Below are 17,799 nucleotides of genomic sequence, written 5' to 3'. Positions count from 1 at the left end.
GGGGAACCAGCAACCATCTGACCGGCGGGAGCTTTCCGCGGCATGCAAACGCCCCGCCGATTGCCGCTCGGGGACACTGGCTCCGCTGCAGATCCGAGGGAGCTGTGTCTTCCCCGTTCCGCGAAAAAAAAATTACTCAAGTTTATGGTAGGGAGAGTAACGCATGGCACTCCTGCCAAGCACCCTGTGTGCCACACACTGTTCCGAAACGGGCCCTCTAAGGCTTCTGTCCCGCGGGTTGGGCGCCTGCAGGCACAGCGCCTGCGGCAGCGCTGCGTAACTTCGCAGAGAGCCCCGACGAAATTGCGCATTTTTGAGGTACCCGCGAAGGCAGCAGGATGCCCAAGCTGGAGTGGCACTGGAAATGCCACTAATGGGCGGGATGGGGCCATGCCCGCTGCCCCACTCAGGACCGCAGCGCTGCGGGAGGCGGCGAAGACTCTGTCCGAGGGCCATCGCGGGAGGGTTGGCTCCCTACTTGGGAGTCGGCAACCCCACCCTGCGCGCTTCTCCCGGAGCACAAGCACTAGCCCCGGCTGCTCGTTTGAAATTATCCCCGCTCCTCCTCGGAGCCTGCTAAGGAGCAGGGGCGGGGTGGACCACGGGCCTCGGAGGTGCTGAGGGCGGCCCCCATGCCTTACTCCTGGCCCGCGGATGAGGCTCCGTGCCAGGGCACGGCGCTCGGAAAATCCCCTGCTTTCCCACTTGCAGTTTCCTGGGAGGAAAGGGAACTTCGTTCCAGTGCAGAGCCCTGGAGCCGCGGGAGCAGAGGGGAGGGCCGGGCCCTCCTCCTCCTCCGCCTGCGGCCGCCCCGTGTCCGCCCCACGCCTCTGGCAGGCGGCGTTCTGCGGCCGTGCTGAGGTCGCTCGGGAGACGTTTTTCTCAGTGTGTATCGGTGGGTCAGCGCCCACCGCAATCCCAGGCAGCTTGCCTGAGCACCGGAGCATAACCCCTTTGGCCTGGCGGAGAATCTCGCGTCTCCCGGGCCACGATGCGCCCGAACTGTTGCCGCCGCGGGATTACCGGCAGAGGCGGAATCCTAAGAGGTGCCGCTCCCGTGTCCGGTGCCGCTCGCCTAGTTCAGGAGCCGTCCGCTGCTGCTGTGCTTGCCGAGCAGATGGGAGGTTTAGCAGCAGGGAAGGAGAAGGAAACGGGCCCCGCCGAGCGCGGCGAGGTTTCTTTTGGGGAGTAACCAGAGCGGCTGATGGGGCTGTTTCCCGACTTAAGCCATCGTGCTTTCTGCCTTCATTCAGCCTTAGTTTACACTGCATCCCGCGCCCCCGAGCCCCATCGTCGTCCCCGCCTGTCGGCCGGCTCCTCCCCGCTTTCTCCCCGAGACGCAGAAACTTAACGCGGTCCCGCAGGGCAGGTTTCCAGCCCAGCCTCCGGTACCGTTGGGTACCGACTGGGCAGGCCGGATCGCATCCCCCAGGGACGGCGGTGTCGACCAGCGACCCGCAGGCAGCCACGCCGGCGGGCGCTAGAAGCGTCTACCCCGTCGCGGCGGGACTGCCGGCTGCGAAACGGGCTCCAGGCATGCAGCGCTCACCCCGTCGGCTGGGACAGGGCGGGAGAAGGAGCTGGCTCGGAGGGGTGGCGGTGACCTCTAGACAACGGGTTTGGGGGCCGCGGCGGAGCTTGTTTCGGGTTAGTTTCGCAAGTAGCGCGGCGCAAAAGTGCTGGTTCTATGAGATAGAAGTTTAGCTTCAGTAAATATTTGCAGGCTGATTTTGAAAGAAGACGTTAAAAGAAACTAAGTTGCTTGAAATACACAATCGACGCTCCGCTTTTTTAAAGGTTGTCCCCGGTAATCTTCGGGTTTAAAATTCATTTAGTTTGCAGTTCTGTAAACTACGAACTCTGAAAATGGAAATATTTAGAACACAAAAACGAGGAGCTGATGGGTTTTGATCTACTTGCAGATTTGTTGTTGATGAAAAGTTGCAAGTCTCAATGCAAGCTGTGTTGTTAAAAACATAACTTCCCCACCACCAATTTGCAGTGGCACGTGCTTAAAGTGAGCTTTCTCTCTAGATGGAGAACAACTGCAGGAAATTTGAGTTATTAATGTAAATTCTAATTGACTCTGCTATTTCTCCTTTCCCCAGTGTCTCAGTTTAAAATGGTGAATTACTCTTACGATGAAGACCTTGAGGAACTGTGTCCAGTCTGTGGAGATAAAGTATCTGGGTACCATTATGGACTTCTCACGTGTGAAAGCTGCAAGGTTCTGTATTAATTACTTCATACACAAGTACAGTAGAAAGATGATAATTAAACAGACATGTAATCATTTGTCTTATTTCAAGTATGTTTCAAATCGCATTCATGTAAAAACTTAACCCACAAAAAGCTTTAGAAGCCTCTTGGAGGGATCCCATCTGTACAAATGGAAACAACCTGGACTGTTTTGGAGTTAATCATTGCTTTTAAATGTTTTTCTGTTCAGAAGTGATCTGCAGTTCTAAACCAACTTCCATTCCTAACTGTCCTAAATATTGATTTTAATTGATTTATGTACATTCAAAGAATTTTTCTTCCTGGAGGATAAAGTAGGAAAAGTATCCTCAATGCAGGTCAGATTTGCAAAATCTGATGCAGCTTTTGTAAGATTTTTTTTTTCATCCTTCAACATTACAGTGTAAATTTCTGTGCTTACCATGACCATGCACTTTTTTTTTCCATACAAACTCTAACTGTCAAGGCTCATTTGACATGCAGTCAAGTAACTAACACGTGCTTTAATTGTGATAATTCACTAATTTCAAGAATAAAAAATATTTGTAAGTGCAACTTAACTGCCTTGGAAGATAAAAGTTATTTGCGTAGTTCTCCTGTTCTACAGGGTTTAAGAATCTATGAAATGGCAAATTTGTCATGTAATTTTTTTTTTAAGTCCTTAGGGTTATTCAATTCATGCACTTGTGAAGGAAACTCTTTTGCCAGAACAATGCCATTTAAAGCAGCAGTTGCATGGAAAAATTAACTTAGCACATTATATTTTCATTACCAAATAATCAATGAGAAAGAAACAAGCACTTACTGTTCTTCTAGCATGTACCAGAGGGATGTACAGTAGCCAGAGGCACTCTGTATTTCTGTTGTCTTTGCAACAGTGTCCCTATTTATGTCTTGTAAGAACTAATCTAAAAGGAAAACTTAAATAATTTTGTGGTGATTAAAGAACATAGAAGCACCTGGTCAGTCTCACTGTTTCTGCTACTGCTGTTAGGGTCACAGGAGACTGCTACCTTACCAAGCTTTGGCACAGCTCTGTAAAACAGCACTGATGCTGGAAAACCTTCTCTGGGGTCTGGTGATTTTCTCCTGGGTGCCTCTCAGTGTAATTTAAACTAAACTATATAACTTTAAGTGCTTGAGTGGAGTCTGAAGAAAACGTTGCAATGATTTCCATAAAATAAAGTGCTGAAAGATGCTATTCAAACAAAACAGGCTAACTCTTGTGTCTGTCATACAGGGATTCTTTAAGCGAACAGTCCAGAATAACAAAAGGTACACATGCATAGAAAATCAGAATTGCCAGATTGACAAAACACAGAGAAAACGATGCCCTTACTGTCGATTTCAAAAATGTCTAAGTGTCGGAATGAAGTTGGAAGGTAAGAGCTAGAGTCTTGCTGATATTGTCAACTGTGCTACTGGATCACTTTAGAAAATGAGAATTTCATATTGCTACATGCTGGTTTATTTTTGAAGTGCTACCTTTTTCTGTGCTTTTCAAATATTAGTAAAAGTTGACTTTGTGTGGTCAGTGAAATTGGTGCTTTATTGAAAAAAAAAAAAGAGTAAATCACTATCAGGTAGTCAAAACTGTAATCCATACTTTCATGTATATGTAATTTAGTATTTCAGTATTTTAGAGTCTGTGCATAAATCGAGATGGAACTTTTGCAGCTTTTTTAAAAGGCTTAATTTAGATAAATCATTAAATGTTGGAGGTGTCCAGGTTAGAGGGAAAAAAACCCATTCCTATAGAGAGTGATGTGGCTTTATTTATATATATATATATATATATGTATATAAATTTATATGTATATAAATTTATATGTATATAAATTTATATACATATATATGCACACACATAGAGAGAGAGTGATGTGCCTTTATATATGTATATTTATATAGAGATATATATACACATAGTGATGTGGCTTTATATATATACATATATATACACATACATATAGAGAGAGTGATGTGGCTTTATATATATATATTTATATAGGTATATCCACATAGAGAGTGATGTGGCTTTATATATATATATTTATATAGGTATATCCACATAGAGAGTGATGTGGCTTTATATATATATATTTATATAGGTATATCCACATAGAGAGTGATGTGGCTTTATTTTTATATATATATATTTATATACATATACACACATATGTGTAATCTATATATATATTCTTCTGATAATAAAGGAGAAAACAGGGAAGCTAAGAGTTTTTCCTCACATTGCCCTGCCTTTGAGATTAAGGAACCAAATCGTCTCTGAAGTTGTGTCCTATATTTTTTGTGATGTTACACCTGAGATGCTGTTACAAATGAAAGAGAAGAAGGCATTTTGAAGTATGCTTTCTGACTTCAGTTTGCTTTCTCAAGTACAGGGAACAATGACAAGTATACCATACCCTTTGAGATCGCTGGATGCATATTATCACTGGCTCCAATTTGAGAATTTTACACAGTTCATTCTGACTTGGATATATAAAACATGAAAATTCACATTTCACAGCAAATGACATTTTCACTTGGCCAAGGACAAGCTCCTGAATTCCTCATTCTCGCAATTGTACTGAAGTGACATTCACCCTAGACACTTAACTAGGAAAAAAACAGGCCAAAGAGGGAAACCATAAACCATTAAGGGACCCATAAATGATAAGACTCAATCACCTGAGTCTGGTAAAGGAAAGCTGTTGATACAGCTGAAGATAAACAGAAAAATCATGCTCCTGCAGTTTGGTGGGTTCAGTACTGTTCTGTTTGCTAGCACCATCACACTGCACTAAACATCCTGAATCAATGCTCCAAATTCATATAGCACAATAGCAGGACATTTGGAATCCTTTTCTCATACGAATAAGGACAAAATCTATTTTCAGTCCTCTCAATTGCTGACTGATACCTGACCAAATTTTGTCTTCTGCAGTTACATGCACTTCACTCTAATTTCTGTAGGAGTAAGACAAAAGCATTTGCTAAGCTGATTCAGCTTGTAGAATATCTGATTCTATATGTACAGATTTAAATTTACATTTACCACCACGGTGTTTTAATTAATTTAAATGTCATGCCTCTTGCTTAAAACTAACATTCAACAGCAGTATTAGCAGCAGTATTTTTACTACAAATGTAAGCAAAGTGCCTGTAGTTTTAAAGGCACTCTGGATAGATGTACTTCGGCTTCCTTATCCACGCATGCATACGACTTCTTTGCCTTTGTTTAGAAAATTGAAAGAACAGGTGCTTCCATAATCTTAAATACTTGTGACATTGGTATGAGTAGCTCCCTGGTAGTAATATATATATATAGCCTTAAAGTCTACTTCATAAGTTAGCATGGACCCCAAAAAGAAAAATCATTAAGCGTTGATGTCCTTATGATAATGTACAGCATTATGCGTATCTAGCATTCATAATAAATTTTTAATGTACTGCTAATCCCGAAGATAAAAAGCTCAAGAACTTAACCTCCAGCAATCTCAGCAGTCTTAACATGTCACCAGGCTGTCAAAGGTTCCTTTTTCAATCTAATTGCCGTTGGGCAAGGTGGGCTTGGTGAAAGCTCCTCACTAGTCCATTACATATACACTGTGGTGACAGACACTGCTGTGACACAGACCACCAGAATGACTCCCAAGGCAGCTGTTGAGGTGGATTTGTTTTAATTATTTCTAATTCCAGAGATATTGCAAGCCAGAACAGCATCAATAGTTTCTGTTTCACTTCTACTTTCTGTGTGGAAGGCAGCAAGCCGACAGCTTTCTCTCTGCTCATTCCAGCTGCAGCTAAACATTTCTGTCAAGCTGTTCTAACTAGAAATCTCTCCGTTTTTTACAACGACCTGAACAGAGTTATCAAAAGGAAATACTTCCCTTTTTTTGCCAAGAAAATCATATTCCTCTTTGCCACTACTGAATATTTTGTAATGTAAGTTTCAGATGTTTTGCTGTGGTGGAAGGCAGTAATGGAATTATTATATGAGACAGTGTGGTCTGCTGGGTACCATCTCAGGCAAATTCTAGACATCAGTCCCTGTTTCTTAGTGAGAAGATAATGATAAAACCAAATACACATTGAGATCTCCACATGATCCCATAGCATGTGTGAAGTTCCTGTAGCCAACTACTGTGCGTGCCTGAGTCCTAATCAATGTAAAGCCAAGTCCTTCAGCATTAGTAATGTACACCTGTGATACTTGCTGAGTCAAATAATCTTTTTCTTTAGGAATAAAAGTGATGCTTTTAATATGGAAAAAAAAAGGAGTTCTATTTTCACTTTTCTGCTGTCCTAATAAGTGTTTTGTTAAAGAATGTCGATTCCAGGTTTTGATTATGATTTCCTTTCTCCTTTCTTCTGACAGCTGTGCGAGCTGACCGAATGCGTGGCGGTCGAAACAAGTTTGGACCAATGTACAAGAGAGACAGGGCACTGAAGCAGCAGAAGAAAGCTCTCATCCGAGCAAATGGACTCAAACTGGAAGCAATGACTCAGGTGATCCAAGCAATGCCGACTGACCTGACAATATCCTCTGCAATCCAGAACATCCATTCTGCCTCCAAGGGCCTACCTCTGAACCACACTGCCTTGCCTCCTACAGACTATGACAGAAGTCCCTTTGTAACCTCTCCAATTAGTATGACAATGCCACCCCACGGCAGTTTGCAAGGTTACCAGACCTACAGCCATTTTCCAAACCGCGCTATCAAGTCTGAGTACCCTGACCCTTACACTAGTTCACCAGAGTCAATAATGGGCTACTCATACATGGATAGTTACCAAACAAGCTCACCAGCAAGTATTCCACACCTGATACTGGAACTCCTGAAATGTGAGCCCGATGAGCCACAAGTCCAAGCTAAGATCATGGCGTATCTGCAGCAAGAGCAAGCTAACAGAAGCAAACACGAGAAGCTCAACACGTTTGGACTTATGTGCAAAATGGCTGACCAAACCCTCTTCTCCATTGTTGAGTGGGCTAGGAGTAGCATCTTTTTTAGAGAACTTAAGGTAGGTAACAGTCTTATGTTATTTTATAATTCAGTTGGGATAAACACCCATGAAATTATGATTTGTTTGCTTTCGTTGTTTTGTGTTTTTCTCCCCAAGCATCTCGTTCTTAATTTATTTGGCTTGAAGTAGGCAGACTATTATGAGGTGAAACTAATAGTTGCCTTCCACCTAATAGGTAATTACCTGTGGTAAAGGGATTAAAGTTTCAGTTCAGCTCGTCTGTACTTTAATATTTATCACAACTGTTATTAACCTCCACAGGGTCTCGCATAAATTTCACTCCTGCCCTGTCATTGCTCACTGTTTGGCTTCTGCTCAGAGTCATAAGCACATCTGTTACATTATTGTCCATTCATTTATGTAATTACATTTAAATATGGGGAAATGCCACTTCTGTCCATCTCTGGATGTTCCTTATATAAGCCTGTATTTGGAATATTCACTTTTCTACAGGAATACTATTTTGTGCATTCTCATGTATTTAGTTAACCATGGAGGCTGAATCTTAAGCAGGATATACACAGAACAGAAAGCAAGGAGGAAGAAGATACCTTAAGGAGTCCTTTTGGTTCTCATTATCACTGATACATGGGGAATTCCTTTAATCTAGGCTGGTTACAATGACCTTTAGGCTTTTGCTTTTGCTGGAGCACCCAATAAATCTTCATGCACAGCTCTCTAGTGGCCAGAAATTCCCTCATGTATATTTCTCAGGCTTTTTGTTAAGGCAGTTTTGTGATCTGTGGTGGTCAGGTCTGAAATGTGAACCCCAAAATGAGGAATCACACAATAGAGATAAACTGTCATTTTTTTAACCACTCTTGATTCAGACATTAGATCTGGCATGAATAAAACATCTCCTGTCTCAAAAAAATCTCAAGATGATGAACTCAAATCATGTCTGAATTTCCCTATTACATTGCTAGTTACCGAGTCACTGCCTGCTACACAGATGTTTTTGCCACAACTATTTGATGCTGAAATCCATAAATAATTTCTTGCTAATTAGCAAGTTAAGGGAAAATATTAAATACATAAAATCCAAATACAACAGTTACTCTAGAAGTTCACTTAAGATTGAATCTACATGCATTGAGAGCACAAAAGGGAGGCTGCATTTGAAAACTGCAGTTAGGATGCTTGCCACAACAGTGTTTGTTCTAACTACGGTGGTGTGGATGCACAAAATAAAGCCTGATGACAAGAAAAGCAAGCTGTATGTTACATATGTAACTCCAGCTTCTCCAGTGCTTCATCAGAATGCTTGCAGAACCATTAAAACCTCAGTCAATATAAAGGGAAGGAAGGGGCAAAGTTTACACAAAAGAGAGGAGGACAATGTATAAAGAGAGGAAAAGATTGTCACATCTTTCTTTGCTGTTTATAGTAAGCCATAAGCCATTCTACCTGTTGCAAATAATTTTAAGAGTCAAATTGCAAATATATTACATTTCCAATAGATTATGTTCTACATATCAGGAAAGGAACTTTCTATCCATGCACCAATGATTACTTCAGTCTGGAGTTAACTATGTTTAATTTTCTAACTTTTTTTTTTAACCTATCACCGAGACTTGGAGAAGTCTCTTCAGTGTAAGAATTTTTACATTATGATCTACCTTAAAGTTCCAGCTATGATTTGAGTGCAAATATGAAAAGATACTCAAGCAACATTTTGCTTTCCATGGCTTAATCAACAGGCAGGTTTATAACATGGTATTCATACTGCAAATGATTTTAGCGACACTCTTTACACCCAGCCCCAGTCTGGATGATAGCCTTCAATCAATTTATCTTCACTAGTATGGACACTAAAGGTGCAAAACCATGTTTCATGAAAAGACAGACCAACTTTGCCCAGGTCTGGACTGAGATATACAGTACCATATATATACAGACTTCCAGAAATACAGATATGCCAGAAATTCACTACACACAGCTTTTGGCTAGTAAACTGCCTTCCACATATCTTTCAAAGGAATCAGTTTCTTCTCTGCTATTTGTGCTTTTTACATCTTAGAATCTGAGGAGTTTAGACAATTTCCTGCCTTCTGGCATAATCCAGATAGAATCATAAAATCAACCAGGTTGGAAGAGACCTCCAAAATCATCCAGTCCAACCTAGCACCCAGCCCTGTCCAATCAACTAGATCATTTGTTCTTTCAGTTAGACAAGATCAGCTAAATCATACAACATTCCAGAACCACAACAACGCACTTCAGAAGCCTTCCACAGCCAATATTTAGGGACCAGATTATTACACACAATGCCAAAAACTTTAAGCCTCTCAACTTCAAAGACTAGAGGTGCTCAAAATATTTAGATCAGACTTTACACTGTCAACAACACCAAGTAATGCCATCTCTTTGCAACTCAGAATTAAAACAAAGGGTTTCCAAACCTTTTCTTGTCACAGCTCCTCTCTCCCTCCATGGTTTCAGAGCCTTCTGATGAAGCTGGCAGAAGCAGCTCTTTAAGGTTGCTCTACAGAAATTTAATACCTGTGGAGAAGGGGAAAAAAAATTAACACCTAAGGATATGACAGAGACTTTTAAATGAATCAAGTAGCTAAACAGTGTAAAAGCATAAATGTGGTTTGCATGAAATTCAATGATTTTGGCATAAGTGATGCCATGTACAACTAGTTATGAGTTGCTTAATAGGATGTTTCCAGTTCACAGAATTACAGAACCAGAGAATTTCTTAGATTGGAAAAGACCTTCAAGACCATCAAGTCCAATCATTAGTTTCATACTGCCAAGTCCTTGACTAAACCAAATCCCCAGATCTTTACTTTATCCTTTCACTTTGTTCTAAATGTAGTCATACACATTTGTCTCTTCAGTTCATTTAAGAGGACAAACATTTTCCTTTGTGCTAAACCTAGAGATCCATAGCTAATGGAGTTTAGAAGGGGCTGAAAGGGAGGAGGATGTGAAAAAAAAAGATGCTGCTCCAGTTCATCAGTGCTTTAGGCCACATTTACCCTACAGACAACAAAAAAGCCCACCAGTGAACTACACTTTTAAAGTTGGGTGGGTTTTGTTTTTTCATTCTCTTTGTCTGAAAATACAATTTTATATTTTGAAGAGACATTTCCAGTGCTAGCAAACATGGTTTAAAACTTTATTTCACTGAGTATCAGCATAACACTTACAACAATTATCTCACTTGTTGCTTTACAGATTGTCACTCCTCCCTTTTTGCAGTGTGTTATTCATGTGAGCATGTAAAAGGCATTGACTAGGTAGAGCTGCTCTCAGCATGCACTGCAGTTTACAGGGTGTGATCTGTATATGAATTTGAGTATCTAATTCAAGGCTGATGCCCATACTTCCTAAGCAGCAAGTTCTCCCATCTTCATGTTGAGTACCAGAAATACTAACAAAGCAGATTAGGTTTAGTAATAGAGTCAAAGCAGCCAGCTGCAGTCCAGGAACTTTGAGTTAAACACCTGCTAAAATCTCAAATATACCTATCTGCCTTTCAAAGTCAGAATACTTTGTAATTAGTGATTACATTGTCATTTCCAGAATTTAACATTGCTTATTACTTGCTTATTCACAATGAGAAATGGTTCTGTATAGTTCTTTATGGGCAGATGAAATAAGAATACCAAGATAACCTCCCAGTAAACCCATGATGTTACTAAGAGTAGTAGTAAAGAAGGCCTTTGTTTGCTATTCTGGAGTTGTTGAAAGCTCAGTAAATATAAACCTAAGATATATCCATCTTATCCTCAGCTGGGAAAACTTAGGAATGCCCTGGGAATGCTAGATTTGTAGCCAGTTGTCTTAGTCAGGTGAAAGGTCTTTGTACAAAGCTAAAAAGAAAATATTGCAAGAGTTTCTAGAGTCCAAAGGTTAGCTGGACCTAACAAAGGATGCAGTCAGTTCCACTGGACTGGTCTTTCCTCATCAGCCTGCATCAGGGAAAACTCAACAACCACTTCCAAAGCTAGGTGTTCCTGAACCTATAGAAGCAAGCAGCCTCTGTTTTGGACAGGAAGAAAGCAGAGCCTCCACTCTAGAATAATCCTGAGGATACATTATCCTGTCTGAGGACCCAACAATTAACTGAATATTGATAGTTAGCAAAAGGGCACTAAAGACTAGTGACTTAGAGAAGAATACTCCCTGGACTTATTTGGCTGTTTTAGTGAGGGTGTCAGAGGTCAAAGTACTACATGAGCAGAAACCTATTTAGTGAATCATTGCAGGAAGAGTCGATGCACTTCATAGGAAAGAAGCTCATCCTAAAACAGAGTTTGCAAATTTTGGCCATCCATTCATGTCAGACTGTATCACTTCTGGGACACATTTCTTGCTGTAATTGTAAAGTTGGCCATGCTTACACTAGCTGCAAACACGGCCTTTAGAGAAGCAGTGATTTAAGCACATGTCTCAGAAGGACCCATCTATAGAAATTCAACTGTATGTGGCAAACCAGATGTTTTGGCAGCTAATAAGCTAGCACTGGTTTTGTATTACATATTCCTCAAAAGCACAGCAGCAGAGTTTCACATTATTTCTTAAAGCAGTGCAAGCTTGCTGCAAATAAGATTAACAGAACCCCTGGACTGTTTTCAGTTTTACTTTGAAATGTATTTAGTTAGGATGTAGTAATATAATCCATCAGCTTTAATGTCAAAGCTCAATCTCTACACAGCTAAGTGTTAAGAAAAGCATATGAAATAAATAGTTACAGTACAGAAAACTAATTATTAAACTCAACAATGGGAAAAGAGTATGAATTTGCTGTTTTGTTGGGAGGTTGTTTTTTTGTTGTTGTTTTCTGGGAAATAAAAGAACAGCAGTGGAATACCTTAAATGTTCTTCTTCAGAGTGAGGAAAGGTTGATATGCTATTTAGACTTAAGTAATCAAATGCAATTTGATAACTTGAAGTGCTTTTGGACTTTGTAGTATGTATTTATCAGGACAGGAAATGTAACTAACATAGCTGATGAAATAAAACTTCTGCAATGTTCTTTCAATCATGGAAGCTGCCAGAAACTCTGGTCCAGGATTTCCCTTGATATCAGTAATCAGATTAGTTACATTTTCCTGTATAGCTGTTGAGTTTTAGGCTGTCTTAAGTGTGTCTGGCTCTGAAAAAAAAATATTTCTCAACTATTGAAAAAGCATTGGGGAAAGGGAAAAGTATTTCTCTTAAGCAAGTAATTCTTTGCTTTAGAGTCAGTTTGGCAAATAGTGAAATCATGGCAATAGAAAGAAGTCTCGGCAGAGAAACCAGGGTTGAAGCAGGGGATTATAATTGCCACCCAGCTGAATCTTGTTGAGGAACACTCTGCTAGAAGTTAATTTCACGGGTTTCTGTCTGGCCTCTGAACAACAGGTGTGACTAAATGCTCTGTTTCAGCATGTGGGTATGACATTTTGCAGCCTTTATAAACATTTTGTTCAGTGCTAAGCCTCTGGCACTTTAGGGGTAAGAGGAAAGATGACATCCTCTTATGTGCTTTACATGTTTGAAGCTGGATACTTCACTTTCACTCTGCCAGGTAGTATTATCATCTCTGATAGCAAGAGGCTGAGTTCAGTCACTCTGAATTTGGCCATTTTTTTTTTCATTTAAACAGCCAGTACTCAGCATCATTATGAAACTAAGAACCATACTTCATGTGGGTGTTCTTCTGGAACACTGACACACATAGACATGAGTGACTCTGCAGTCACCAGTTCACTGTAGCAAAACTCACCCAGGTTGCCATTAATAGCCAAGATGCAGTAATATTTTGTTACTTAGATAAAACTTGAGCAAGTGATAGCTCTAAGCTATCCAGCCCAGTGACAAGCAGAGAGATACTAGGCTGTAGTACGGACATAAGAAATTGGATAGCTATAGCCACTCCTGCACATGGCCTGAAGCAGGCACTGCAGCCTTGATGGGAAGCAAGAGCTGTACTTGCAGCTTCATTTGTGAGTCAGAGGCATGTCTTACACAAACCAGAAGGTTAACATTACAGTTTGCCTCTTTTTTTTTCCCCTTCAAAGTGTTAAGTTTCCAATTTAAGTTTGAAAATCATCAGCAGTGACAGTAGAAAGATTACTTGGGTAGATTACAAAAAGTGTATCATGTTGCTGGAGAGTAAGAGGGGGAAAAAACAATGCTCTTTAGATCTCTTGAGTGCTGTGGCTAGTCCAAAGATGTATTAAAGTGAATTTTAATAAGGACTGCTGGTCTGTCTAAGAAACTGAACAGTGAATGCTCAGCCATGTTAGCATAATCTATTTTCTTTCCAGGACACTGTTTTTACCTGTCATTTTCTACTGTGAGGATTTGATTGTTTTGGGTTTTTCTTTTTAAACCAAATGATGGAAAGAGCTTTGTGTCTTAAAAATTAAACAATTCCATCCTCTTTGGAAAATCATAGCTATATTTCCTAGTTTTGCTTCAGAATGTCACAGATTTATTGGTAGAATGACAGATCTTCACTGGCAAAGAACTCCATTTTTTGCAAGTTTCTGCCACAAAAATGCACCATTTTCTGTCCTGCAAATTATGACATTTCTTACAGCCAGGCAGTAAATCTTACTACAGGAAGACAACTTGTTTCATAAAGATCTGGAGCATTTGTGTGATACCTGTGCCACTTGTGTATGATACCTGTATGATAGTTCTGTTGCATACAATGGTTCCCAGTTACACTAAAAGTTTGCCTCTATAAATCTATCAAGATTCTTCAGATTTAAGGGTGTTCTTCTTTAGGATTGCCTATACTAAGGATGAATCCTAACCACACTGAAGTTACCTACAGACATTATGTCAGCCCTGCTGGAGCTCTATAACATAAACATCTTTGTATGTACAACATTCTGGAGCTCACATAATGCACTCAGTCCTAGGGCTCGACAGTGCTGACAAGTGACAAGTAATGCAGAGAAAAGTGTGATTTGTCATAGAATCAGTCAGGGTTGGAAGGGACCACAAGGATCATCTAGTTCCAACCCCACTGGCATGGGCAGGGACACCCTACCCTACACATCAGGCTGCCCAGAGCCTCATCCGGCCTGGCCTTAAACACCTCCAGGGATGAGGCCTCAACCCTGGGCAACCCATTCCAGGCTCTGACCACCCTCATGCTAAACAAGTTCCTCTTCATGTCTAGTCTGAATCTACCCATCTCCAGCTTTGCTCTGTTCCCCCTAATCCTGTCACTACCTGATAGCCTAAAAAGTCCCTCCCCAGCTTTTTTGTAGGCTCCCTTCAGATATTCTCTTAATCTGAAGAGATTAAGAGATCTGAATACTCAGACCTTAATGAAGCAACCAGTATAACCACATGGCAGCCACCTAGAAACATCACCCGAGCAAAATGAAGACCTTGAAGAGTGAAAAACTTCATACCACCTGTAGAATAGCACCAATAAGATGCTTTTCACAAGATTCAGTTGTCAGATTCATCCTTGGAGAACAGGCAGAACCAGAGAGCTTTCAAATTGTGCTAGTAAGTGTAAGACTACTCAGAAACAGATCAGGTGCACCACACAGCTGTATAAACACAGGGACATACTGGAGGACTTTAGTCTTCTCTTTTTTCTGAATTGAAAGTTACTATAAAAGAGTTTCAAACAGAATAAAAGAGGCAGACTGCACTTAAATACCTATCCTGTATCTTTCTGCTCCCAAACTTTGGCCAGCGTGCATTAGCAAGGATATTTTCAGACTTCTAAAACAGAACAACCAATTTATTGACAAAGAGTTTTTGGGACACAAGCAAATGACATTCCAAAAATCAGTTTAAACTTGACTGCAATTCAGGAAGCATCCAAATGAGTGCTATACGTTTGGTCTCCACTCTGTTACAGCCAAGGTGAAGGCAATGGCAATGTCCAAAATGCAGTGCTCTGTTTACAGACCTTTTAGTGCAGCAAAATGTCACGTAGCTGTTTAATTACAGTATCACCAAGGTTGGAAGAGACCTCATAGATCAAGTCCAACCCTTTACCACAGAGCTCAAGGCTAAACCATGGCACCAAGTGCCACATCCAATCCTGCCTTGAACAGCTCCAGGGATGGTGACTCCACCACCTCCTGCTTTTCTCACAGCTGACTGGGAAGAGCAGTTCACAGCCAGCTGAAACCTTAACAGCCTTCCACTGTCGGCTGATTATTTTTTCCCTAATAAGAAACCTGTTAATGATCAAGTTCTGAGTGAAAAAAGCAGAGTTTATTCAGAGTTAATGTTTGCTGGGTCACAGCAGGTTGTCTTACCACGTTATGGAACCGACCTGGAAGGTTTGCTCTCTGCGTGCCACACAGACCGGCAGGCGCTGCGGCCCCTGCCAGAGCAGACCCTAAGGGTGCCGGCAGCAGTCATAGAATCACACAACCAGTCAGGGTTGGAAGGGACCACAAGGATCATCTAGTTCCAACCCCCCTGTCGTGGGCAGGGACACCCTAGCCTAGATCAGGCTGGCCACAGCCTCATCCAGCCTGGCCTCAAACACCTCCAGGGACAGGGCCTCAAACACCTCCCCGGGCAACCCGTCCCAGGCTCTCAGCGCTCTCATGGTAAAGAGCTCTCTCCTCACGCCCCGCCGGGTTGGTGCACCTCACCACCCGCTCACAGCACCTCATGGGCCCCAGGGACCCGGTATGGCTTGATAGAGGGACAAGACAAGGACACAGGCGACAAAAAGGCCTTACCTGCGGAGCAGACTCGGAGAGACTGAGGCGCGGGCTGGGGAGGCAGCGGTGAGCGGGCGGGGGCCAGGTGGGGCTGTTAGCGCCTTAAGTGCTTGCAGCTGTGCTCGGGGCCCGGCGCGCTCTGGGATCCGGCTGTAAAACAGCAGCTAACCTCAGCTCTGTGACTCCCACTCCCAGGTGTTCTCCTCCCTGACCTGTGGCTGACCCTGCTGTGCGAAAGAGAGGTGCGTGGGCACTCGGAGCTGACACACGGAGCTGCCCTCTGGGCAGCTACTCTGCTGCCCCTGTTCCTACACCGCATGGCACTCAAACCCCGCCTGAGGGCAGGCTGAGGGTACCCAGCCCCCAGCTGCGTACAGCCTGGGTAGCAACAGGGCTGAGGGCATCTAGCAGCCCACCCAGGAAGAGGTCTCCCCTTTTCCTTTGTCAGTGTTGGGAGTGGGCTGAAATGGGTGGCTCTGCGCTTGGCTGGCCCTGTGCTTGGCTGGCTCTGCGCTTGGCTGGCCCTGCTAGGCAGCAGTGTGTGTGTGCAAAATGGAGATGTGTCCACAGCATGGGGACAGCAGCACACTGAGTGGAGATGCGTCCACAGCATGGGGACAGCAGCACACTGAGTGGAGATGTGTCCACAGCATGGGGACAGCAGCACACTGAGTGGAGATGCGTCCACAGCATGAGGACAGCAGCACACTGAGTGGAGATGCGTCCACAGGCATGGGGACAGCAGCACACTGAGTGGAGATGTGTCCACAGCATGGGGACAGCAGCACACTGAGTGGAGATGCGTCCACAGGCACGGGGACAGCAGCACACTGAGTGGAGATGCGTCCACAGGCACGGGGACAGCAGCACACTGAGTGGAGATGCGTCCACAGCATGGGGACAGCAGCACACTGAGTGGAGATGCGTCCACAGGCATGGGGACAGCAGCACACTGAGTGGAGATGTGTCCACAGCATGGGGACAGCAGCACACTGAGTGGAGATGCGTCCACAGCATGAGGACAGCAGCACACTGAGTGGAGATGCGTCCACAGCATGGGGACAGCAGCACACTGAGTGGAGATGCGTCCACAGCATGGGGACAGCAGCACACTGAGTGGAGATGCGTCCACAGCATGGGGACAGCAGCACACTGAGTGGAGATGCGTCCACAGCATGGGGACAGCAGCACACTGAGTGGAGATGCGTCCACAGGCATGGGGACAGCAGCACACTGAGTGGAGATGTGTCCACAGGCTTGGGGACAGCAGCACACTGAATGGGCCAATGCTGCCGGGCTTTGTCCCGTGCCTCTCACTTCTGCTTGTGTGTGTCTGCATGGGTGGCAGCCAGCAGGGAAACAGAAAGGGTCTCTGCTGAAAGGCAAGCTACCAGTTAGTTAACATTGCCCCAAATCTGTCTGCTGGATTTTCCCTTAACGTGTTCTCAGGCATTGGAATGGGCTGCCTAAGGAGGTGGTTGAGTCACCGATCCTGGATGTGTTTAAAGGTCATTTGGATGTGGTGCTTGGGAATACAGTTTAGGGTGAACCTTACAGAGTAGGGATATTGTTTGGACTTGGTGATCCTGAGGGTCTTTTCTAACCATGTTTCTGTGTATTCTTTATTTGCTGTTTTGAAATAGTGACTGAAAGATCCTGGTATTGGCAGATACAGTTTAGGGTGAACCTTACAGAGTAGGGATATTGGTTGGACTTGGTGATCCTGAGGGTCTTTTCTAACCATGTTTCTGTGATTCTTTATTTGCTGTTTTGAAACAGTGACTGAAAGTTGTTGGCATCACTACAGATGCATTTGAAGAACAGCTACATAAAAGGTCATATTTGTGGGGAATTAAGGAAAACTAAGTAGATGAAATAT

The 17,799-nt window shown here is 43.0% G+C and overlaps 1 protein-coding gene and 1 long non-coding RNA gene across 2 annotated transcripts in view; one reads left to right on the top strand and one right to left on the bottom strand.

Annotated features, from left to right (window-relative positions):
- Window positions 1-17,799, top strand: part of NR5A2 (nuclear receptor subfamily 5 group A member 2) — a 95,009-nt gene that overhangs the window by 340 nt on the left and 76,870 nt on the right. Inside the window, exons 2-4 of the mRNA XM_064148276.1 lie at window positions 2,109-2,227; window positions 3,479-3,620; window positions 6,617-7,263. Of these exons, the coding sequence (XP_064004346.1) occupies window positions 2,109-2,227; window positions 3,479-3,620; window positions 6,617-7,263 (908 nt within the window). The remainder of the gene's footprint in view (window positions 1-2,108; window positions 2,228-3,478; window positions 3,621-6,616; window positions 7,264-17,799) is intronic.
- LOC135177833 (uncharacterized) lies at window positions 1,484-16,031 on the bottom strand. Its single transcript, XR_010303182.1, has 3 exons — window positions 15,939-16,031; window positions 9,669-9,768; window positions 1,484-1,685 (listed from the first exon to the last, which is right to left on the bottom strand). It is a non-coding gene; the product is annotated as an uncharacterized LOC135177833 (long non-coding RNA).

The sequence above is a fragment of the Pogoniulus pusillus genome, chromosome 8 (assembly GCF_015220805.1).
Source record: "Pogoniulus pusillus isolate bPogPus1 chromosome 8, bPogPus1.pri, whole genome shotgun sequence".
NCBI classification, from domain to species: Eukaryota; Metazoa; Chordata; class Aves; order Piciformes; family Lybiidae; genus Pogoniulus; species Pogoniulus pusillus.
Note: the sequence above shows the minus strand (reverse complement) of the source record. Positions and strands in the feature narration are given on the sequence as shown.